This window comes from Gymnoscopelus braueri (assembly GCF_963280865.1).
Source record: "Gymnoscopelus braueri genome assembly, chromosome: 3".
Lineage (NCBI taxonomy): Eukaryota > Metazoa > Chordata > Actinopteri > Myctophiformes > Myctophidae > Gymnoscopelus > Gymnoscopelus braueri.
The window spans coordinates 40,065,671-40,092,758 of NC_137612.1; the positions used below are offsets into that span (position 1 = coordinate 40,065,671).

At 41.5% G+C, this 27,088-nt stretch overlaps 1 protein-coding gene across 1 annotated transcript in view; it reads right to left on the reverse strand.

Moving 5' to 3' along the window:
* Positions 1-27,088, reverse strand: part of slc2a9l2 (solute carrier family 2 member 9, like 2) — a gene marked incomplete at both ends in the record, with an annotated part of 201,388 nt that overhangs the window by 166,718 nt on the left and 7,582 nt on the right. Inside the window, 2 exons of the mRNA XM_080423537.1 lie at positions 5,407-5,552; positions 11,294-11,418. Of these exons, the coding sequence (XP_080279663.1) occupies positions 5,407-5,552; positions 11,294-11,418 (271 nt within the window). The remainder of the gene's footprint in view (positions 1-5,406; positions 5,553-11,293; positions 11,419-27,088) is intronic.

Consider the following 27,088-nt stretch of genomic DNA (forward strand, 5'->3'; position numbering starts at 1 on the left):
GATTTGAGTAAAAAATGTTCCCTTTAAAAATATATATATTCATAGATTTGCACACATTTTCAAGATTTTTCAAAAATAGCAGATCTACAAGCTCAAAGCGCGGCACTCAGTGCCGCGCTATGAGCTTGTAGATCTGCTATTTTTGAATAGCTCGAAGTATAAAATAATGGTTCTAGCTAAAAATCGAAAACGTCACAGATGCGTTCCCGGATTGAATGGGTTAAAAGATAACAAATTGACCAATTGTGTCAAAAGCTTATTGTCATTCCGCACCCGATACTGACTGACATTTGTCGATCAGTTGCCAATCGCCAGAAGCCTCGAAGGACATGAAACCCTTATGAATCTCATCTCGCGACGTTAAGGTCAGCGAGCGAGAAATGGTCAGATATGTCACGCGCCATGTCCACGCTCCTCCATCTCCGTCTCAAAAAATGGCGAACAAATAGGCCGGGCCTATAGGACAAACAAACAGGACATGTGAATGCGTAGCCTGCACTGCATGAAGCGCATGCCGTTCCATCGGATATTTATGAAGCTGGTCTTAAAGGGTGATATGATGGATGGATGTATGAATGAAAAATTATTAGGTGCATTCCAAAGGCCCTTTGCCGCTACGCCTGTATAAATGTCAAGTGCGGAGCGGAGGATAGAAAAGAAACAAGTAAAAAAAAACAGATACGTGTCCACTCAGTGTTGTCCTAAATCCTCTGAAAATATCACAGAGGAATACAGTGAAGGCCAAGGGATTTGGAGTTCAAAAGGCCAATTGATCCCCCCCCACCAAAATGTATATACGCATATTGATTTCTGCTTTCACTGCTCCAAGTACACATTGATCTAGGGACTGATGATTCTGGATTTAAAGAAGCTTGGCTTTCTGATAAATTACAAAATTAATGAGTAGTGAATTATATCACGCTGTGTTCACACTGGCAGATACAAAGCTACACAGCTACACAGCATATTTGTAGCTTTGTGTCGTTGTAGCTGAAAGCAGCTTAACTTTTTTGTAGCATTGTAGTCGTAGCGTTTGTAGCAGCTACACACGTTGGATGTATCTTCGTATCTCCATGTCTTCTGCTTCTATTGAAAAAGAATGGCAGCCTGTATCTTTGTAGCTGCTGGTGTGAACTCGGCATTAAATAGGTTGCATTTTAATTTCTAATTAGCAGTGGTGGAAAAGTACTCACATTTTCTACTTAAGTAAAAGTATCAATACTCTGTTAAAAGTAAAAGGCCTGTGTTAAAAATTTTACTTGAGTAAAAGTACACAAGTATTGGCATCAAAATATACTTAAAGTACCAAAAGTAAAAGTACAAAAATGTTTGAAAATAGCAGATCCACAAGCTCACAACGCGTTGCGTTGGGAGCTTGTAGATCTGCTATTTTCAAATAGCCTATATATTAAACAGGTCTAAAGTGGTTAATGTATGTTCTATAATATCATTATTTGTATCTGCAAAGTAAAGTTTTCAAACAATTGTAGTGGAGTAAAAGTACAATACTGTATTTGCCTCTGAGATGTAGTGAAGTAGATGTAAAAGTATTAAACATTGGAAATACTCCAGTAAAGTAAAAGTACCTCAAAATTGTAGTTAAGTACAGTACTTGAGTAAATGTACTTAGCTACTTCACACCACTGCTTGTTAGTTACCGCATCTTAGTCCAAGCAACAGTCCAAGCAGTATGTCCTAATCGTGCCGCTTATTGAAATATCTATAAGCTAATGGTTTTCATAAGCACTGGGGTCAGGTGCCAATATTGTCATCCTTCAGTTTACAACCGAGAGAAATACTGATACAATGGCGCTCGGGAGGTGCAGTGGTAAAGTGCCTGCACCACCACCACAGAGGCCGGGGGTTTGAATCCACCGCGGTGCATCCGGCTATACGCAAACAATTGGGCCGTGTTCGGGGGGGAGGGAGGGAAGCCGGGTGGGGAGGGTGATATATGTCATTGCATGTACTCCTACAGTACATCAGGGAGCAGGGAGTGTTGGGCGGGAGGAGTAGAACAAAGGCTCTATGTCCTCCCGGCGGGGGCTCCTCAATGGCAGGTGAGTCAGTAGGATACAACAGCAGTGACAACACACAAATGTGTGTGGGGAGGAATTAATTAATACGATTGGGGAGAAAAGGGGAGGGGGAAAAAAAGAAAATAAATACACACGTCAAACCACACGTTGAAATGACATCGGATACATTTCCCCTTTGACGTAACAAGATGAACTGCACCAAGAATAGAACTAGTTCCACGATATCCATCAAATGGATGTAGCCACATGGGGACATAACCTTCAATGCCAATCCAATAAAGTGAGAAGAGAGAGCACAGAAGGAGAGGCCATTCTTCTCGTTTCTGCTCTCACTTAATGAAGGGGAAAGGACATTTTATTATTGGTCCACTTTCAGGTTGAATTTGACACTGGGGATTTATACTGCAGACAAACTTGATGTATAAGCACATTTAAGTACACCCTTGACACAGGGTCGAGGGTGTGCTTAAATTTAATTAATCCAATTAATAATGAACCTTTATTTGTAGAGAAATTACGTCTCTGCATTTGACCCAAAAGTAGGAATACCACAATATAGAAATACAAACAAAAAAAGTCCTGTATTAAAAAATTACAACATATTTAAAATACCAGCCTAAAAGTACTAATATGCAAAAATGCTCAAATTTGTCGTTGAAGATAGCTGATCTACACGCTCACGATGCGTTGTGAGCGTGTATTGTTGACCAGACAAAGTATAAAATAGGGCTTTTAAACTGGTCAATGCATGTTTTGTATTAATTATTAGTAACTGATCTATCCGAGGACCCCCTCGAAACGCAGCGCTTTTTGTAGATCTGCTACTTAAAAAAATAATAATCCTGAACAGTAACGCTTTTGGACATGAGTTTTCCACCTGACAGAGACGATATACTATTGTTCATTGTTCCCAGACGGCCGATCTACCTCCTGAGCCACTCGTAAACAGGCATTTGTTACATTCGCTTTCTCGAAATGTATGGCTTAGTAATAGATCAATGTGGCCTAGATAGCAACCACTATAATGGTGACGGCAACACAGGACGGTGTTAAGGTCATGACTCACATCTGGAGCTCAATGTTCTCACACTTTCTGAACACGCAACACATAACTGGCAAGAGAAGGCAGGGGGATTACATGATGGCCTGAACTGGAGAAAGCAATTTAGGCAAGTGAATTCAGCTTCTTTTTTTTTACGGCGTGGCCCCTATGGGGGGAAGTTTGTCCATACACATGTTGGCTACAGCATTTCCCCTACCATGTTTTGTGTGTGTGCAGCTAATCCCATAATAACCCACTGCACCTATCAGTACCAAATTTATTGTGCACACGTACTGCCAGTAGGCCACGAAACCCATCCTTTAATGATTTTTTTCCCATCATTTTCTCCGCGGACCTGCATGTGTGCCTCCCTGCATCTGTGTCTCCCTGCATTTTTGACGAGACATGCTATATTCAATGGCCTGTAACAGACAAACGGGGGGTCGCGATGACTAAATATTGGAACTAAATATTTTGAGATGGAGGTCCGCGACCAAATACATTGTTCAAGCTCATAGCACTGCACTCTGTGCCGCGCTATGAGATTTGTAGATCTGCTATTTTTGAATAGCCAAAGTATAAAATAATGGTTTAAGTGGTTCCGAAGATGCGTTCCTGGTTTTAGCGGGCTAAGCCAATAATCTGTGCCTGGAGGGAGCTACTGTCTGTTTAGAGCCCTGACTGATAAATAGGGGAAAATGTGGCATGGTGGGTAATTGTGGAGAGAGGCGGGGAGAAATGGCTCTCCTGTGGGGATTAGCATGACAGCCGTAGACCAGGGTCACCCATGTTCATTGGACATGCAGCCAGGGAAGAAAGTGTATTAAACCATTAAGATCTGAGGCCGATTCTACAAATGCCTTCTAAATCAAGTAGTTCTCATACTTTCGAGATTTGTCAAAATAGCATATATACGAGCAATTGTATGTCTGCTATTTTTGAATAACTAACGCAAAAATCTAAAACTACGCAGATACGCTTTCCCGGATTTAGTGGGTTAACCTTTCCCAGAGGGTAAACACGATTTTAAACTAATTTAAACTTGATGGCTGCTTGAAACGTGGGAACGATTGGACCCATCACGTCGTACATTGGGTGGGAACGTGAGGTTATTACTCAAGTGGAAGGTGATGACGAAGAGGTTGGTGATGATGGGGAAAGAGCCAGTGGGCGTTATGTGAGATCACTGAGTCAAAGCACCAACCAGGGCTCTTCCTTTCTTCTCGGCTATAAAGATAAAATCTTTATGTAACTCTAAATAAAAGGTAAGTGATATTCTTTTAAAAGGTAAGTGATATTCTTTTGTCAAATTAAGTGTTTGCATGTTCTCCCCGTGTCCCTAGGGTAGGTACCCTCACAAAAATGCAGTAATCCATGCAGTAATCCTGGTCACTATACTGCCTCCCCCTGGAGCCGGGGCGCCTGATGGAGGGGAAAGGAACTGGTGGGAATAACGTGTTCCTTCCATGCGCTACGTCCAACCGGGGAAACTCCCCCCGTCAGGTGATACTGTAAGAAGCGGCCTGCTCACTCCTCATGCATTGAAGGAAGCATGAGCTCAGTTCGGGGCTCTCCCCAGGCTGGCAGAGGGAGAGTAGCGCCCAAGATTACTTACTGTAGGCAATTGGCACTGGGTGAAAAAATGGGTTACAAGATCGTGGGATACTTTTTTTTTTTAAAGCGTTAAATAGCTCTATATTATGATAGTGCTCATTGACACAGAGTGTTTGTTCAGTAACGGGAGTCTCCATGTCTCTCAAGCTCTTTTTAAAAAACAGAAAATGCATTTTCAGGTCGGAATACCAAGTTTATCAAACGAGGAGAGAGAATTAGGACACAGGATAAACAAGTGAAATTAGAAGTGACAACACAAAGAAATTAGCAGACAAAATTGGAACTGGAACACTATGAAAATTTAAGCTGATAAATGGGTACTCTCTCCTGATTGGCTCAAAATGTGTCATCTGCTACTTTTGATGCTTTTGTGTGACGCTGTAGTATGATTCATAATTCATTTACGAAAAAACTCAAAAAGTTAAAATATGGAGATAAGAGGTTTCTGTCCGACAGCAACGTTTCTATCCAACAGTATAGCAACAGCTAACGTGACACAGAGGTGTTACCGGCTTGAAAGGTATAACATCATATAGTCTTTCCAGGTCTAAATGGGATATATATTAGGCCTATACCCACCCTTAAAAAAAAGGTGTGTTTTGTTTTCTTCTGAAATAATGCCTCTGAACTATATCAACCTCATGTGTTCTGAAGTAAAGATCACCATTTACATCAGTAAAAAAGTGGAATAAAAGGCGTAAGAAGACCGACCTGTCCAAACAGCTCCGGCAGTCCCAGCACCTGTCCAGTGAACACCCCTAAGCAGATGAGGATGGAGTTGAACTGGCCAATGGAGCCTCTGACGTGACGGGGGGAGATCTCTCCCAGGTACATGGGCAGGGCGCTGAGAGCTATACCTGTCAGGAAAAACACATCAACACAAACTAAATGTTAAGTGATTGTACTTACTGTAGGGCTGCAATATAGGCTCTATGCATATTGGAAAGAAATTGGGCCTCTCCCTTACTTCCTTCACAGGTGTTACCAATGATAGCACAGTGGGTCTCAAACCTTTTAATTTCCCCCATATTTGAGTCCATTTGAGTGTACAAATGGAACCAAATGGACCCGTGTTTGACCAGAATAGACCAGAGCCTTCAATTAGTATCATTGGTAACACCTGTGAAGGAAGTAAGGAAGAGGCCCAATTTCTCTCCAAAATGGCTGCTGTGCATTAGCCTGGTAAACCCTCCCTCCGGAAATCTCAATTCCATTTCATTTCAGGAGTGAGTCTGGCCTGATCCGCCTGTCTGCAATATTGGCTGTGCTGGAGTTGGGCGGGAGTAATACCGTTGACTGACAACCCCTTCAGCCAATGATAATTTTTCCCCTTCAGCCAATCAGCAGTTCACCAGTCTTAATGTGACGCGACGGGACTTTTGAGACAGCCATACCCAAAATGGGTTGCCTTTTTCGGGTACAATGGTGTCACTGCCCGACCCCTACCGGTTCTCTAATTATTATTTTTTAAATAGGCTTTGTCATGATTAATTGACCACATATATGAAGTTAAACAACTAAATTCTATCCAAACGATATCTTATAAGTAAATTCCGTGCCTCAAAATAGAAGTTAGAGAGCTTTTTGAAGTAAAAAAATAGCGGAGAATTGGCCGCACAAGAAAAAGATGGCTGCCGTTCGTGTTTTGGGCTCACTCGAACTCGCCACCTGATTGGCCAACGTAAGCTGTCAATCACAGAACAATGAGCGACGACGCTGATAGGCGCGGCCGTTTGGCATACACAGCCAATATTGCAGAGAGGCGGTTCATGCCAGACTCACTCCAGGAATCAAATAGAAATGAGATTTCCGGAGGGAGGGTTTACCAGGCTAGCTGTGCATAGAGCCTATAGACAAATCCACAGACGCGCTGCCTGTAGCTGCCTGTAGGCGGCCATTGCTGAGGTGTCGCGGTGCGGAGCGTTGACACCGCAGCTATGGCTGCCTACAGGCAGCGCGTCTGTGGATTTGTCTATACACCAGACACGTCATCCTCCCAAAATCTCACCGCCAAAGCCATAGCCCCTTTTTGGGAGCATCCATTCCTCCCCTTTACAAACCAATGGAATGTGACCTAAATTCAGGGCCGGCCGCTGCCATAAGAAATATAAGCGGTCGCTTAGGGCCACAACCACTACCGGGCCACAAAAAAAGAAAAAAAAAAAGAAGAAAAAAAAGTTTTACTTTCATATTGTAATTATGTCATGTATCTCCTATCCAACAACTAGCGTTATTATTTTAGTATGCAATAAATAAATGACTTTATGCAATAAATAAATGATTTTATAATGGGGATGTTTGGGGGGGGGGGCCAACAAAAAAAATCTTGCTTAGGGCCACGAAAATCCTAGGGCCGGCCCTGCCTAAATTAGCTTATATAATTTGACATCTGTCGAGCTAAAACTCAGGAATGGCTTTATTGCCAATCATCTTCCATATATTCAAGTTCAACACCTAACTCTGCTCAAATAACTACACTTTAACTACACACAAACTCTACTAAAAATGTGTAATTCATCAAATTACTATGTTAACAATGTGTAAAATACCAAGTGAAAAATGGCTGATCTACAAGATGTGTATATATATATATATATATATATATATATATATATATATATATATATACATATATATATATATATATAATCTTTATTCCAGACCCGTGGGTCCATATACAAAGAAAAAAATACATCACATAATATAAAAAGAGAGCAGTATAAAAATATACAATGTATATTAGACAGAACAAAACAATTCATGAGGCGGCTGTCAAGCGCTGAGTAAAAATGTTCAAGTACGTAAATTAATTAAAAAGTGTAGAGGCTATTACGCCAATGCTCTCTAAGCCTGGATGTGTATCTATAAGGGCTTCTCATAGGGTTGGTTAGAGCCTCTATGATGCTGTTCACGGACACATCAAGCCGACACATAAAATTGTACATCAATTGTCTTAAAAGTGCATCACAAGTAGGCACAACAGTGGACACAAACAATTGACTGGCACTATGCCATCTGGGTAAGTGGAGTAACATGAGAAATGTTTTTCACACTTTTAGAGCATATCTGTGGTCATCATATGGGCATACCTAACAAGAACAGATGCCAAAAAAGTTGGGGAATTAAAAAAACTTTTTTTAATCAAAAGTCCCTAAAAAGCCAATCTTAAATACCTCCTGTAAACGAAAACGTGCTGGGTGATAACATAGATCAACTTTCATGAATATAAATTAATCTTGATTACATCCACCTGTTTGATTCCCATAGCTGCACGAGTGCACGTTCTTCAAACACAGCTGTTTTGAATCTCATTCAAGATGACATCCAGACGGTGTATTACTCATTTTAAACTTAATCTGCAAATTAAAATATGTATCTGAAAACGTTAGAAATAAGCCACGTAGTAGCAAACATGCTTGACAGGCTGTCTCACTCTCACTTGTAAACAAACACTAGCCCTGTTGCACACTGCAGTGATGATTGAGATTCCAACGTCCCATAGCCTGAAGGGATGGGACCTTCTGATTGGTTGAGACTGTGTTTCAGACTGAAACTTCAAAATAAAACGACCAAAAATGTCATTGCACTGGATCTTTAAAGGTCATTTTATTTTTTAAGTTTCAGTCTGACATGGCCTCGCAACCAATCAGAAAGTTCCATCCCTTCAGGCCATGGCACAGTAGAATCTCACTCACTGCACCCTCTATGCTGCACCCATGTCTGTGGAGCAGTAGCCTCGGAAACCCATGCCTTTTTTTTGCCAGACCCAAGGGGTCGGCCTACATGAGGCTTTGTCCCCTTTCGACCATACATGGGCAAAAAAGAGGGTTAGGGTTCGCATGACGTGCCTACATGAGGCTTTGTCCATACATGGGCAAAAAAGAGGGTTAGGGTTCGCATGACGTGTCAAGCTGACACGTCATGCGAAGTCCGGCGTGACGTAGTGCTCTGATCTTATAAAGTACTAGGAATTTATTCTGGGTCTGGCAGAACCAGGTCTCCTGGTCTTGTTTTAGCAGAGGCTACTGTTTCTAGTCTGCAAATACACGCTGCTCAAGGGAGAGAGAGACGTGTGTGCAGCATGTTTGTTACCAAGTTGTTTATTTCTAATCTGTTATGTTTTCATATACATATTTTAGTGTGCTGATTAAGTTTAAAATAAATGAGTAATGCACAATCTTGATTTGGATAAATAACGTAGCAGCCCAAGAGCTTCTCCCTAATCAGGTAGCCTATGTGGAATGTGAGCTATGGGTTCTATGGGTTCACTACAGGTGAATGGAATCAATATTTATTTATATTCATAGTCAGTCATCACGCAGAACTTTTGCATTTACAGGAAGTAATTAAAATTCCAATTTTAATCAGTGTCGGATTTAGTGATTTGGAGGCCTAGGCGAACCCTAGTGTAAGGCCCCCGGCGTTGCCTTGGGCAATGTATCAAATAATTTGGACACATACAGTAGTGCAAATATGGTGAGGTCAATAGCGCTGGCCTTCCCGTCCTTTCTATGGTGGCCATCTAGTGACAAGCTGATAAAAGGCAGATCAATAATGCTCCATTACCATTACAGACATAATGGTGCGGATGAGCAAATTACAGGTGAAGAGTGACTGATTTTCTCTTTAGTACAGTTAGCTCTGGTACATTCTGCTGGTCCATTACATAGAGGAGAAACTCCTTCTGCCCCCCTTCACATCACTTCTACGCAGATTAGTCATATATTATGCACTATGCCTCTCCTCTCTCTTTTATTATATGACTCTCTATCTTTTATCTGCAATGATGAGCCTTCACAACTAAGAATTCCACCCACCTTACTTATGATGTGATGTGACAATAAAGATTGATTTTGATTCTGATTCCGGGATGAGTGGTAGGAAAAGTACTCACATTTTTTACTAAAGTAAAAGTATCAATACTGCAATGTAGAAATACTCTGTTACAAGTAAAAAGTCCGGAATGCTAAATTTACTTGAGTAAATGTACTTAAGTTACTTTACACCACTGCTTCTACTAGTAGCAAATAAATCATTTCTTTGTCAAAATGGTGACACGTTTATTTTTCACTGTCCTGCTTTCAGACTAATTCACAGAGTGTTTTTCACTTGTTAGTGAAACTGCGTCAGGTTCAGTATACCAAACATAGTCTGTATGAGAAAGGTTTCTGGGCCCTATTTAGACGACTTATGGCGCACAGTCTAAAATGCAGGGCTCAAATTGGATCCAGGGTTGTGTCTATTAAGCCAATTTTTGTCGTTAGATGGCACGCTATCTGGGTGCAAAGCCAGGTGCACGGGCCGGCACTAAAAGGGGTTGTACTAAGCCTCTGAATTAGTCATGGGTGTGTTTTGGGTGTTACGTTCATTAAACCCTGTACTTGGTTGACCGGAGTCCCTCAGGGCTCTATTCTAGTGTATTTTCTGTTTTCGCTCTACATTAAAAAAAAATCACACCCAGTGTGAAGTGGGCGGTGTGGTCACAGTGGTCATCACAGTGATGGAAGTTCACTTAAAGAAAAGTAATATTGTGGACCAACCATTGTACACCCCTAACTTAAAAAAAACAATAAATGTGTTTTTTTTAAGTGCATAGTCCTATTTATAGGGCTATGCACATGTGTCATGTTTCACTAGCCAATCACAGTCCTGAATAGACTGTGATTGGCCAATCACTGTGCAGGGTTAGGGGGGTACAATGGTGGCCAATCACAGCGCAGGGTTGGGGGGGTGCAATCGATCGTCGATGTCCAAACCTCACATATAGGGGCGGTTTCACCGCCCAAAAATCGCTGAAAATAGCTGATCTACAAGCTCACAACGCATTGCAACACAAAGTGTTGAGAGCTTCTAGATCTGCTAATTTCTGCAAGAGTTTTGCCCAGAATTCAGATGCTGGGGTTTAAGTGGTTAATGATTTAACCACTTTATTTATTTTACACACCATCTAGTTTAATATGTTGGATCCAAGTTTTTTCAGACATTTAACCACTTGGTTAAATGTTACCTTCAATACTTGGTAAACTTGACCATTGGCTCTGTAATCTGTACCAAACATAGCCTATCTACAAAGCCTGTTGATCTCGGCTGTGAGCTGTTTTGTTGTTGGTGGACTACATGACTAGGGTTCATCATTATTCTGACCTTGCACTTTGTAAGTCATTCCGGGAAAGACATCAATATTGTATGTTTCCAGAAAGAAGATTACATTTTTGAAATATATTTTTGTCCCCCCAGTCGAGTGTATTGTCCAGGTCTGCACTGTACTGTATATCATGCATTCATTACTGGGTATGTGTCGATAGTCATCTCGTTTACGAATCACTATGAGCCAGTGGGAGGATTGATTATCAGGAGGACCAGAAAAAAATAAACAAGAGCACAAAAGAGTGGGAGCAAATACACACAGTTATGTTGGCTTTAATCAATGTCAGTATAGAAAGGTACACACGCCGGCAGGATTAATGGTATTTTGATTACACGTGAAAATGGTCTGCGCTCTATTAGGGACACACTGGTTCAATCTTACCCTCCTTATACGCTCAACACCATAACACGGACAACAAGTCTCATTATCTCCTGATGAGGAAGCACTTACCGGAGTCCACTCCCATAATGAGACGGCCAGCAATGAGCATTTCGAAAGAGCCTGCCGTCTCCCCCAGGCCCAGCAGCAGGGCCGCTACCAGCGCAAAGACATTGTTCAGCAGCAAGGTGCCCTTTCTACAGCCAGGAAAGGAGCGAGAAAACAGTTTGAGGGGACAAAAGGGAAAAAACAAGGGAGGTGAGGGACAGAATGTTAACAATGGCCTGCAGGTAGAAATGCTCAAAGCCTTTTATAACAGTGTTTGGCTATTAGGGTACAGTAAGTGTTGCATGCTTTGGGGTTACATAAGCAAACCAGTGGCGCAGCCAGAACGCTAGTATAGGCTGGGCCTAGACGGGAGCGGGTGGGCACGCATGCACGGATTGCACACGCGTGCATGCGTCCCCAGTCCGTGGGCGCACACATTTTTTTTCGGGGGGATTTTGTTTCTTTATTTCAGTTTTAGGGTTATGGTTAGGTTAGGGTTATGTTATTTAATTGGTATTTTTGCCTGATTTTACCGATTTATTATCAAAAAATTTATTATAAAAAACATAAAAATAAACCCCAAAAATCAAGGACCCCAACGGAAACAAGTCCGCAAGGACTTTTTTGGTCGGACCTTTTAGACAAAAAGTATTATAAATGTAACTGTGTTGTTTTACATTCTTTTGCCTAATAAAATGTTCAATCAATCAATCAAACATGTTTTTATTTTTATGTGTTTGTTTGTTGTTTTTCTTTTTAACCAGCTTGGTGAGACTATACAATAACATGAATGTAAGGTCTTGTGTGCTGTGAGCAGATAGCTAGATGATCAATGCTTTATAAATCCAGGTGTAAATGCAGTGCATTTCCATCAAACCGTCATGATGAAAGACCACACAGCCCCCGCCATGTGACCTTGGAAGATTAACATTTTTGAGCATTATCATGATTACTGGGCCAAATGCCAACTCATTTATTCTATTGACTTCTCGGCAAGATAAAGCGACCTATTCCTCTTGACAAAGTAAATACCAGAGGGCTACCACACCGAATACATTTGACACACCAATTAGCTTTGGCATAATTGTGTGTATGCAAGCAACCAGCAGATGAGCATTGATGGTTTGTTTGCATGTGTCATGTGTCATGATAGCATTCGCCTCGTCAAAAGAAAACAATAAAAAAACACATTAGGAGCTGGCAGACATGACGATTGCCCTCCATGTGGGGAATGAAAGAAAACTGATTATGTTGGTCATTGCACTTGGGAACGGTGTTCTTGTTTTGTTTTGCTTCCCCTGTATTTTCCAAGGTGGGTGGCCTAGTTGTGTACCAATCAGTACGGTAGAGTACAGCATGTTCATACAATATAACCAGCATATCTTCTCTGTCCAAAACTGTAACTTTTCAGGAATAAAATTCTAAAAGAGCAAAAGTAGCAGATTGACAAGCTCGAAATGAGTCGCTTCGCGTCACGTTTCGTGTCACGTTTCAAGCTTACGGAACTGCTACTTTTGCTATGCTTTTGTGTGATGCTGAAGTATGATCAAGTAGGGTGTTAATTTACAACAACAAAAAACAACCCGACAGCGACGATATCTGTTGTGGCTGGAGGTGGTCTCCCTACTCTTCCATCGAGAAATGTAGACCCTGGTGTCGGTATAGGACTACCGTTTGACAATATCAATCAAGTTATTTGAAGCAGACGGGGGGCTCGTGGTGGACACTACATAGATGTGTGGTCATCTTTATTGTAGTTATGACATTATTGCAATTACCTCTCTCCACCAGGAGAGGGAGACAGACAAGTTAGATAAAACATAATGGATCGTTCAAGATATACAGCCCGAGGCCATCCATGTCAGTAGGAAGCTGAGCGCTCTAATGAGTCGACCTTCGACCTCTAACTGTAAACACACTGCTGAATTATTTCACTTCAAGCATCTAGAAGGCTTATCGCCACACTGCTGAATCATTTAACCCGTTAAAACCGGGAAAGCATCATTTTGGATTTTAGCATTGTCTATTAGAAAATAGCTATGTGTAAGCTCAGCGCGTTACTTCATGCCGTGCTGCGAGCTTGTGCTATTTTTATCAGCTTGCAGAGCTGATCAGTAAAGAGACGCTGCAACTAGTCGTCACTTTCTCGCCACTTTCTCATCGCGATTTCCACACAACAGCTCTAATGTGTATTAATGACATAGTTCAATATTGAAAATGAGTGGTATTCCTCTTTAAAGGGATTGTAGGCAAGTTCAGAGATAAAAAAAAGAAAAAAAACTGTTGTCAAACACCGCCCTTCCACTCCCCCCCCCCCCCTCATCAGCAGTTTGTTTCCCCGACCACCAGGGGGTGACGCAGGGGGGACTTCTAAACAGGCCATGCCGAAAATAGGTTGCTTTATTCGGATACAATGCGTGTCACTGCCCGCCCCTGCCGGTTCTCCGAATTTTTGCCAGACCCAAGGGGTCGGCCTACATGAGGCTTTGTCGGTCGGTCGGTCGGTCTGTCCCTTTTTTCCTGTCCTGTCCCTCTTTTCCTCTGCACACACGTCATGCGAAGTCCGGCCATTCAGATTTCAACCACTAGGGGTCTGGCAGTACCAGGTCTCCCGGTTCGCTTGTTATTGCCAGACCCAGGGGGTCGGGCCTACATGAGGCTTTGTCGGTCCCCCTCTCCAAATGTTTTCGTCCATACATGGGCATAGGGGGTCGGGCCTACATGAGGCTTTGTCGGTCCCCCTCTCCAAACGTTTTCGTCCATACATGGGCATAAAAGAGGTCTGTCTTCTGTCCTCTTTTTGATTGGCCAAGCTTAGCGTGACGTAGTGCTGATCTTTCAACCACTAGGGGTCTGGCAGTACCAGGTCTCCTGGTTCCCTTGTTTTTAAATAGGCTCTGTCATGATAAATTGACAACATATATGAAGTTAAACAACTAAATTCTATCCAAATAATATCTTAAAAGTAAATTCCGTGCCTCAAAATAGAAGTTTGAGAGCGTTTTAAAACCGAAAGTAAAAAGTAGAAACAGCGCAGCAGAAAACAATGGCGGCTCGTTCCATTTTTTTCGGCTGCACTCGGTTCCATTCGGTTTCACTCGAACAGTTCACACGGACGCGCACGGACGTGCACATGCGCGTCCCTGCATTTACGTCCCAGACAAACATAAACTGTAGGGAAAATATGGATTTCAGAAAGAGGACTCTGTTTCAATGCAGGAAAACACCCCAGCATCATTATATAGTGGCTGAAAGAGGGGGAAAAATGCAAAATATATATATATAAATATTTTTTAAATGTAGGCTTAATGTTGCCTAGAATCCCTTTAAGTAAAGTTGTTTAGCTAAAGCAACATTTCCGTGTTGGAGTATTTCACAAAGTGTATAGTTGAAGGCTGGAGTGAGAATGTCATGAGGGAAAAAAATCGACCTGTGAACGCCTGACCTTGGCTATACCGGCTTGCTGCGAAGAAAGGTGTGAACAGGAGAGGGTTCACAGGAATGTCACATTCCCACAAATGAAGGGAAAAGGATGTGTGTATGTCACTCTTCAGAAAGAAAACAGGAATACCTGAAGGCATTGTTCCAAGAGAAATACGGGGGAACAGAGTATACGGTAATTGTATTTCTCTTTGTCATGGTGAATTTCGTTTCAAGTGCTCATGCGGTACAAAGGAAACAGCAACGGTAGAGAGAGCCTTTCAATCCATAAACATTCCAAAAAATATATCTTCGAGCTTGGAGAAAAAGACTGCCAATAGCATCCAGCAATCATCCTTATAATTGTGTCACTGGTGCCTTTGCGATTGGAAAACCTGGCTGAGACATTATCACTGGGTTTATGCATGAAATAACTACTTGGCCCATGATTTTTCATACCTTTTCTCAGCTGAGAATTCCTTTCATCCACAAAAAGGCAATCACCGTTAACTAACCGCTCCCCAAAGAAAAGCCTTCGGAGAAAACGACTGATCGGACAGTGAAGTGTTTCATAACAGATAAAAATTTATGGATGCATAATCAAATCAAAAAGACGGCCTGCAGTTGTAAAAATATGCAAACTTGTATCGGTCCTCTAGGAACACCTGGCCTTGGCTATACCGGCTTGCTGCAAAATTATGCGATGTTTATGCAAGAGAGGCTGTTAAGGAAAATGTTTTTTTTTATAGGTAGGACTGCTGAGAATTCCACCTCTGTGCATTTCGTCGCTGTCGGGCGGAAACTTCTTATCTCCATATTTGAACTTTTTGTGTGTTTTTTTTTTTTTGTAAATTAACGCCCTACTTGATCACACTACAGCGTCACACAAAAGCATCAAAAGTAGCATATCCGCAACCTCGAAACGAAGAGCAAAGTGGCGCGTTTTGAGCTTGCTGATCTGCTACTTTTGCAATTTTTTTATTTGAATCCTGAAAAGTAACAGTTTTGGACATATATGAGGTTTCCCCCCGACATTCGATTTCATGCTGCTGGCCCGCGGCAGGCAGTGTTTAGATGTTCATCAACAGATAATCTTCTTATGCCCTACAGGAACCCAGGAGAGAAATCAGGAAAGTGTAGCCTAGTGTTAAGGCCACCTGAGCCTCCCCCCCCCCCGCCAGCCTGTGGGCGTTTTCCTGCCTGCAACTTGGAAATAAAGAAACAACATGTGTAACATTGTCGTAAGAGATAAATGTCACTTGCTTATCTGTGACTGAACCAAGTGAGGAGTTAGTATTGCAAAACATTGTGTATCGCTTCTCCCCCTCCTGATGATTCAGTGTCATGAAGCTCCTTATGGACACTAGTCACAGCTTATAACAGTGACAAAGGATCTTTCTCAAGGTGATGTGGACCTAATATTCACACATGAATTGGAGCCGACAGAGCCAAGAACAATTCGTAATGGTAGCTTCTTATAATCGAATTAATTTGTCCTAAAAAGTAATACAAGAAAGAAAGAAAGGAACCAATTGAAATCTCACAAAGGAGTAATCACTATCTTGTCTAACCACTCAACCCATTTAGAAAGTAATGAAAACGGGCATACAAGTAGCCCTATGGATATGAAACTAGAGGATAATATCTGACTCCAAGTCGCAGGAATTAATTCGCAGCACGACACATTCAAAGGCCGCCCAGATCAGTCTGCTAACCGGGCGGTGATAGGACCAATCTATGGCTGTGTATTTGGAATACATGAAATGTATGTAAGATCACAGACATTCTAGGGCTGGCATATAACCTGATGATGCGTTACACTGTAACATTTTCTGTACGTATTTTTTTTTTTACAAAGAGACAGACCTATGACACATCATTCGACAGATTACAGATTTGCATTCGACAGACAGATTTGCATTCGACAGATTTGCGTCATTGGCTGTCCTTACAGATTTGCATTCGACAGATTTGCGTCATTGGCTGTCCTTTAAGCCAATGGGGATATTTTCCAATTTTCCCATACTCTGAACGGGCGGCCTCTCGTCCTCCCAAGCTATGGGACTAGACACGCCTCTCGCCTCTATGCCATGCTAGTACTACACACGCCTGCTGTCGGATGCGCGCTTATACAGTACTTGAGTAAATGTACTTAGTTACTTTACACCTCTGTGTTGTAGGCAGACAGACAGAACATTTTCGCCAACGACTTCACATCGCTCGGCGGGGGGGGGGGGGACAAATACATATTAATCTGGGCGTACTTACTTACTTTACGCGAACGGCGTTCTCCTATTTCGCCGACTGTGTTGTTGACGGACAACGGATGCACGCTTATACAGTACTTGAGTAAATGTACTTAGTTACTTTACACCTCCTCTGTGTTGTATGCAGACAGACAGAAAATTTATTTTTCGCCGACTTCACATCGCCCGTCCCCGCACGGAAGAGGGTTCCCTGCCACAAAATAGATGGGGGGGGGGGCTGTTGACAAATACATATTAATCTGGGGGTCCATGAACATGTTTGAGCACGCGAACGGCGTTTTCCTTTCGCCTCCGAGGCACCTAACCCAGTAGAGACGCGAAAGGAGTTGGGGAGAGAGCCTGGCTGTGTTGTTGACGGACAACAGATGCACGCTTTTATGCGAAACAACAAAAATACAACCTGGCGCAACAGTTGCGTGCATTAGCGCAAGATGAGGACAAAGGAAACGTATGAAAAGGCTACTACAGGCTACAGTCAAGTCGGACTGAATGACTGAAACGGCTATGCCGTCGGTTTCAATCACTGTCACACAGAGTACTCACACACGCGCATACTGAAATACTCTGAAAACAGCCGATCTACAAGCTCACAATCATTGTACAGTACTGGAGTAAATGTACTTAGTTACTTTACACCTCTTAACAGACGAGCATACGTGTTGAGGCTCCGACAATCTGTACGAGCCACAACTCTGCGGCCGTTAAACACGGCCGCCCCTGATCGCAACGGTCTGGGGTGAGCGATCAGCGCCGTTCTGCCTCTCCCCTAAACACGGTCGCCCCGGATCGCAAAGAACGGTCTGGAGTGAGTGCTGCTCTGCCCTTCAGTGCATATTTGCATGCACATAAGTTGTAACAATAGTGCTGTATCATTAATTTGTTGCAGTAATCAATTCATTATAATATACGTATAATGAATGACAGAATATAAATATATTTAAAAAAAAAAAAATATATATATATATATATATATATATATATATATATATATATATATATATATATATATATATATAAAAAATTGACTTTACTTGTAGTTCTTAATCCACTACATTTATAAGGGTACATTATTAATTAACCAGTTGAGGTACTTCTACTTTACTGGAGTATTTCCAATTATCAGTACTTTTACTTCTACTCAACTACATCTCACAGGCAAATATTGTACTTTTACTCCACTACAATTATTTGAAAACTTTAGTTACGTGTTACTTTGTAGATATACATTATTATAAAACATACATTTACCACTTTAGACCTACACTTAGACCTATATATATATATATATATATACATATACCTCATGTTGTGAGCTTGTAGATCTGCTATTTTCAAACATTTTAGAACTTTTACTTTTGGTACTTTAAGTACATTTTGATACCAATACTTTTGTACTTGTTTTACTCAAGTACATTTTGAATTCCGGACATTTACTTGTAACAGAGTACTTTTACATTGCAGTATTTATACGTTCACTTAAATAAAACATTTGAGTACTTTTTCCACCAATGATTATTAGGCTTAGGCTAAATTAATTTATTTAGGTATGACAGGAATAGCTTTGGAGGCAGTATATTTTGTATTTACCCCTCTCTTACGGGAACATGGGGAGTTTTACAAGCGTGCCTGTATTCAGTGTATTGTAAGGTAACTTAAGTGTTGTAGATGATTAGTAGCCTTAAAGCTACTATTTGAATACTATTATTATTTTGGCTATACTGTGTGGCTGTGAGTTTTTTTTATTTTCTCATTTGTTTTCCGAGGCGAACTTGTCCGCCCAGCCCAATACTTATGGAATACTTTCATTGCCGTAAGCAAGGCAATACTTCGTTTTGTTGTTACTTTTGGGTAAATGTATTTATTAAGTAGCCGTGTAATAAGCGGGATAATGCATGGGGAGGTAGTCATTATTGAAATTTAAAGGCCTTCAGGGCGATTAGGCGACAAACAAGCAGGTCTATGATAACAATCACACACACACGCTGACAAGCCGCACACACATGGCGCGCGCACACACACACACACACACACACACACACACACACACACACACACACACACACACACACACACACACACACACACACACACACACACACACACACACACACACACACACACACACACACACAATGCAGCATGCATCTGCTAATAATATGACTGTCAAGTCATATTCATTCTTGTTTTATGACATAATGGCATGCCCAAGATAGGGACGCAAGGTTGAAAGTGGCTAATGGTTGAACATCTTTCCACTTCGAAGGCAAAATGTGTTTTTCCAGAAATTACGACATAATCACAATTCACTGACATACGTAGATGTATTTTATGCGTAGCTTTTCACACCGATCTACTATGAATCACCCATTCAATGGAAAGGAATTGCATCCAAATGTCCTCATTGAATGAGGACATTTGGATGTAATTCCTTTCCATTGAATGGGGTTTCTGTCAGGCAGAAACCTCCTTTCTCCATATTCTAAGCCCTAGTACTGAGGGTTGAGTACTTTGACCACCATTGCATACAAATGCTGAGAAAACAAATTGTGATTCTTGAATGAGAATCCTACCAGGAATGTCATCGTATTCACCTCACTCTCCTGAATTTGAATATTTCTTAAGACAGCGTGCCAACCTGCCAGCTGTCCCCCAAAGTCTTCTGGGATCAGAAACGAACAATGATTCGTTTCAGTCTAATCTCCCCCATGATGTTCCATCCTCGGAGAGATCCACCATAAACAAACCTTCCGGTCCATATTCCTTGACTAGAGTGAAGGAATATGAAATATGAATACCAGATGAAATATGAAATGTATATTTTGGAATAATGAGATGATACTGTCAGTGATGGAATATAGTTGTGCGTATCTGTGGGGGTTTGTGAGAGAGAGACAGAGAGAGAGAGAGAGAGATGCAGAAATGCGGGGGTTCCAATAACACATGGAACACAATTAAGCCTAATTTATACTCCGTTGCACGACAGTGTTGCGTGCCGAAAATAGCAGACATACAAGCTCAACAACGAGCTTGAAGATCTGCTATTTTCAACACCACGCGACACCGTTGTGCAACAAAGTATGAATCGGGCTTCGACTTCATTTGAAATTCATCCAACGCCACACGTTCCCTGACCCCTGACAGTGGATCTCAGAAAGCAGGAGCTGCACCACTACTTAGATGCCCCCCCCCCAACACACACACACACACACACACACACACACACACACACACACACACACACACACACACACACACACACACACACACACACACACACACACACACACACACACACACACACACACACACACACACACACACACACACACACACGGAAGAAGTACTCACATGTTTTACTTAACTAAAAGTATCAATAATGCAAAGATAATACTCTTGTTACAAGTAGAAGTCCCGTATTCAAAATGTACTTGAGTAAAAGTACAAAAGTATTGGCAGCAAAATATACTTATAGTACCAAAAGTATTTGTTATGCAGAATGTCCCATTTCAAAATGTATTAAAAAAAATACATTTTAAATAGCCGACCTACAAGCTCACAAATGATTGTGAGCTTGTAGATCTGCTATTTTCAAATGGACGAAGTATATAAACAATTGTAATAATAATCAAAATCTTCGAAGTAATAGTAACTAAAGTTTTTATATAATTGTAGTGGAGTAAAAGTACAGTATTTTCCTCTGAGATGTAGGTAAATGTATTGCAAATTGTAAATACTGAAGAAAGTAAAAAGTACAGTAGTAAAGTAGTACAGTACTTGTGTATTATGTACTTAGTTACTTTACACCACTGTGCACGCACACACACACAAAAGTTAATCTCCTCTGTCCTTGAGAGATGAAGTTCAGATGACTCAGATCCATGCCGTAATGGAATTAGTTAACGTATTATCTAGCCATCTTTGGTCGTTTTGGGATTTAATTACTCTGTTGCTTTTTAGCTTCTTGGATAGCCCTCAGGTTTTTATCTATAAAAAAACTAAAACCTAGCTCGGTTACTCTCATTTTGAGGACATGCAGTAATAATACTAATACTAATACTAATACTAATAATAATAATAATAATGCATTTTTATTTATAAAGCACTTTACATTCTTGCGAATCTCAGAGTGTTACAGGGTTTAAAAGCATGGCAGAAAAACAGCAAAGGCAACCAAACAATTACATGGTACTCAACTAGGCCATACTAAAGGTAAATTAAAACTAGGTATAAAAACAGGGCAAAGACAAAAAAATAAAAAAGGCCCAAGAAAAAATAAGAAAACACTTTGTTTAAAAGGTAGGGTTTTAGTCCATTTTAAAAGCATCAGTGGACTGTGGTGCTCACATAGCCTCGTACCCCCCCCCCCCCCCCACCTCCAAAACGTTGCAGAGCCTATCAGCGTCCGCGCTCAGGGCTCTGTGATTGACAGCACACGTTGGCCAATCAGGGACCGACTGGTGTAGTTGATGCCATAAGTGAAGTTATTGCAGAAATAGACTTTTACTGGAGACGAAGGCGTGGACGAGTTTCTCAGCATCTGGCTGGGTGAGTGTGGAGCGGAGTTTGGAGCTGTTCCTGAGGTGGAAGAAGGAGGTCTTACACAGATCTTTAATGTGTGCCTCAAATTTGAGTTGTGGGTCCCTTTTCACACCCAGGTTGGTGACTGTGGATGAGAGGGGAATATTGTGACCGGAGAACAAGATGCTGGTTATGGGGCATGATTGGATCTGGTGGGGTGGGGGGGGGGTGGGTGGATGAAGGAGATGGTGGTGGCTGGACTGCGGGGGGGGGGGGGGGGGGGGCTCAATTTTGAGATACAGTTGAGTGTCATCAGCATTGCAGTGAAAGGAGATTCCATACTGGCTGATGACGTGGCCAAGGGGAAGCATGTAGATTGTAGAGGGTGAACAGAGTGGGGCCGAGCAGTGGTGGCTTATCCAACGGGCTTGAGGTGCTGAAGCACAGGGCACCAACCCTTGGGGGGGCACCAAACGGCCTGAAGAAAAAAAAAGACGAAAAACAGCAAATTTAGAGCGTCCGTATCTTCCGTGCAGCAACACCCCCCCCCCCCCCCCCCCCCCCCCCCGTTGACAAAACCGTCCCGGGGGCACCAAACCATGTCCGCGCGCTGCACCCCCCCCCCCCCAAGCACCGGGCACCACGAAGGGTTAATCCGCCCCTGGGGCCGAGTATGGAGGATACGCACTCGGTTCTGTCGGAGAGGGAGGACTGAAACCAGTTTAAAGTAGAGGCAGAGAGTCCAATGGAGTGAAGGCGGATGAGGAGGATGTCATGCAGTGTCAAATGCTGTCAGTCAGATCAAACAGGATGGAGGTGAAAGGGAGCCATCATCAGCTGCCATCAGTAAGTCGTTAGTGAACCTGACGAGGGCTGTTTCCGTGCTACAGTATGGGCTGAACGGAAACCAGGGTGAAACTTCTCAGTTGATGTTGCTGCAAAGATAGTCCTGAAGTTGTGCAGCCACTACTTTTTCCAGAACTTTGGAGAGGAAAGGGAGGTTTGAAATGGACCAGTAGTTGGCAAGGTTATCTGGAATGTGGGTTTTTTGAGCAGGGGTGTAATGATGGCAGTCTTTAGTACAGAGAGAACGAGGCCAGACTAGAGTGAGAGGTTTATGGCTTTGGTAATCAGGGGACTTATGGCACAGACAGATGTTTAGTTTTATTAGGGCTGTGGGGAGGGGGTCCAGGGCACAGGTGGAGGGTTTTATCTTTTTGATGATGTCCTCAACCTCTCGCTGTGTGATGGAGGAGAAACAGCGGAGAGGCTGAGAAATCCCTGGCGGGGGGGCGGGGGAAGCTGGTGATGTGGCGGGGCTGGAGAGCTGGGAGCGGATGGTGTCTATTTTTGTGCTGAAGAAGGTGATGAATTATTGCACTGTTCCTCTAAGCAAACTCTGAAATCCTAATTTGGAGAACCTGGAGAACAGATCTTAATGTGCAACATTGTTTTCTCACAAAACAGTAAACAAACCAATACAGTATACAGGGTATCTGCACATTTCTAAAGTTGAAATGTAATGACTTTTAAGACCTATTTAATTCTAAATTGGCCAAATCGTCAAATATCACGTAAGAAAGAGGCAAACATTGTGATAATACAAGCTCACAAGGCCTCGAAGTGTGAGGCGTTGTGAGGTGTTCCAAGTGCTTCTCAGGGTGGGGGGTCCCCAGTTCAATGTTTATTTTGGGGGGTCGCAGCACTGAAAAGTTTGGGAACCCTTGTATTAAAGGACGGAAAAGTTTATTCTATTGCGGATCATCAACTCTTTAATTAATTTATTCTCTGCACAGAAAATATTGTCTGCATACAATGTCTCAGAATCCGTAGTGGAATCACGTCTCTGCTCCGTGCAATTAATATGCACCAATTATTTTAGAACAATCTTTGTTGAAAAAGTAATTTTCCACCCCGCCAAGTGTTTTGCATATGCTTTATCAAATACAACAATCCGCTTTTGTTGCCATTACATTAGCCACAGACTTTTGAGCCTTGGACAAAAGTATTTCACTTGGTGTGTGCGTGTGCGCGCGCGAGAGAGAGAGAGAGAGAGAGAGAGAGAGAGAGAGAGAGAGAGAGAGAGAGAGAGAGAGAGAGAGAGAGAGCGCGACGATAGATCAACATCATTTTCAATAACCTGGATAAGGAAATTAATATAAATGTGTTATTAAATATAATTTGAAGGATGCTTTCTTGTAGAAACTATATATTTCCAGGCAGAACAACGCCACAGCGCCAGAAGTTTAGAAACGTAGAAGTTAGGGACATTCATAATGTATTTTTGAACGTTTTTAGGTCCTGGCTGGAGAGACACCAAAAGTCCCTTTTGGGTCTCAAGGAGAAAAGGTGCAGGAACCCCTGGTATAATTGAACAAGTTACAAGTGGGAGAGATAAGTGCCACAGTGAGCAGGCCATACTTCAACTTTCATTACTGCCTGTTACTGTTCTTAGACACTCGTTCTCCCACTTACGCATGCCTTCAGTCAGAAGGAGGTACTGGGGAATAGGACAAATGAAGAAAGATTGCTCTAGTGGGGCTGTTGACATTCAAACGTGTTTTGAGCTTGTAGATTTCCACCACTTGTAGATTTCCACTATTCCAGTTTTTCCACTATTCCTGTTTCCACCGCTTGTAGATTTCCACAATTCCTGTTTTGTATAAAGTTATTTGTCATATATGCCCTGTGCACCTTTTGTTTATGAAGCCTAAAAGATTTTTTTTAATACAGGCCCTTTACTTGTAACAGAGTATGTTGTGATATTGCTACTTTTCCAAAGTACTTCCACCACTGTGTGAGTTTTCATCACACAGTTTTCCTTTGTGCCTACAACAACGCCTTGTAACTAAATTTAGGACACTACTACTACTACTACTACTACTACTACTACTACTACTAGTAGTAGTAGGCTTGGGTGTTATCAAAGGATGTATACGGTCCTGTATTTATAGCACAGTATTTAGAAATCCCAAAGGTATGATTTATTTCAATACCGTCCAAAAATACAGACCCTCATGAATATGGAATCATGAAAATATTGCCAGGTATAACTTTATCTTGAGATGACTTCCTCCAACTACAAAAGCAGTGTATTAGTCATCTGCTTTCATTCGACAGCCAGCCAGCCTGCCTGCCAGGCAGCACCCACCCACACACACACACATATCAACTCCATTCATTCAGCCCACTGATGTGTCAGTACATCCACCACGTGGCACAAAACATTTTAAGATGGGCGGGTCTGCGGATAAATACATTATAATCTGGGGGTCCTTGACATGAAAATGTTGAGAACCACGGGTTTAAACAATATTAGGACTTTAGAAACAAGTGTGTTGAAAACACATGTCCTTGGTTCTGGTGACTGATATTGGCCTTGATGCGTGAGGGGGCCATGTTTCTTCAATTAATTGTTTCATTTAACAAAAATGAAATGAAAAAATATTATTTAATAATAAAATAAAATGAATTAAATGAAAAAAGTAATTGAAAAAATACGCCCCCCCCTCACGTATTAGAAGGACAACATCAGTCACCAGAACCAAGGACGGGTGTTTGCACACTCTCAGTCAGTCACAACAGGAGGGAGTATAGCCTAGAGGCTAAACACACACCCACAAAACACAACACAACAAGTGAAAAGGAGGGTCTATTAAGTATGTTTTTAAAAGTCCCTATAGGGTGGGGGCGGCTTTGATCCTCAAAGGGAGTTCATTCGGAAACTTTGGTGCCAAGACAGCAAAGGCACGGTCGCCCTTCCATACTGTGCTAGACGCGGAGTCTTCATATACAGTACAGCTGAACTGAGAGACATGGAGCATGACATAGAATCTGAGATCACTAACCCCCCCTGAAGCAGAGCCTTTGTTATTGCATGATCATAACGTTGAACAGCATCAAAGGCATAAGTTAAAGCACTGACAGGCTGCAGGAACGATGCTGTGAACCAAAATGCTGAACATGTAGTATGATGAAGAGTGAACTGTGTTCTGCTTATAAAGACCATTAGGATTGAGGCCGTGTGAGTTACCTTGTTAGCAGTGGTGTACTCAAGTACTGTACTTCAGTACAATGTTGAGGCATTTACTTAAGTACAATGTTGAGGCATTTCTTTTACTTTACTGGAGTATTTCCAATTTTCAATACTTTTACTTCTACTCTAGTATCTCAGAGACAAATGTTATTACATATATATACATATATACTTTTTACTCCACTCAAATGTTTTGAAGACTTTAGTTAGGCCTACTAATTACTTTGTAGATTTGGATTATTACTACGAAACATACATTAACCACTTCAGCCCTATTTAAAGATCTACAAGCTCTCAACGCGTCGCGATGCGACACGTTGTGAGCTTGTAGATCGGCTCATTTCTAAAGATTGTTATACATTTTAGACATTATGATAACTTGTGAAACGGGATATTCTGCATAATGAGTAGGGCCTATTTTTACTTTTGGTACTTTAAGTATATTTTGATGCGAATACTTTTGTACTTTTACTCAAGTAAATTTTGACTTCTGGACTTTTACTTGTAACAGATAATTTCTACATTGCAGTATTGATACTTAAGTAAAAAAAATTGAGTACTTTTTCCACCACTGCCTGTTAGCAAATAAGAATGAAGGGAGATTGAGTGAGGCTGAACGTGTAGTACTGCCTGCTGCCTTGGGTGTTATGCAAGTACAGTATTAAAGTCAAGCGGCACTATGTAACTTTTCTTTTAAGAATAAAATGTAATTTTGTCCAGTCTGTATGGTAAAGTATGTTACCGATTAAAACCGGGAAAGCATCTGTGTCATTTTAGATTTGAGCTGAAAAGTATTATTTTACACTTAGCAGATATACAAGCTCATAGCACGTCACTTCGAGCCGTGCAACGAGCTTGTAGATCTGCTATTTTTTTTAATCGTGAACATTTTTGCAAATCTTTGAATATATATATTCTTTTAAAGCTGACATTTTTTCGTTTGCTTCTGGGGGTCTCTGGAACAAAATATTTTCAGATGGGGTGGCCAAATGCATACAATTTTGAGGATCCTTGACATGAAAAAGTTTGAGCACCACTGATATATGGCAACATACGTTTTTCAGAAAACTGTTAGGATTTAGAAGACATTTGTAGAATCATCCTCAGGTCTTAATGGGTTAATAAATATAACTTATACAATTGGGGTGGTTGTATTTTGTCTCCCTGTTCTTCTATTGAGACATTTAGATCGTGTCAAAGGTCATGTCTCACCTAGACACAGGATCTGACACGAATGATTTGGCCATGGCATACCAAAGGGCAAGTTAAACTCAAGTAACACCTGTATCCATATCCATGCAAAACAGCCTCTATAAACACATGTTATGACACTTATCACTCCGTAAATGTTTATTTGTATTTATTAATGCCAAATCAAACATTTTAAATATATATTCTTTCTTAGGGTATAGAATTTTCCTCTGAGTTTGGGAAATTAATGCACACAAAGTAGACTACTGATGTAGGCCTAATAACTTTCAAATTCTCAACTTTTTTGTATAGTAGCTTATCGTTTCTGTTGGGTGGAATCCTTATTATGTCCAAAACTGTTACTTTTCAGTATTTAAAAATAAAAAA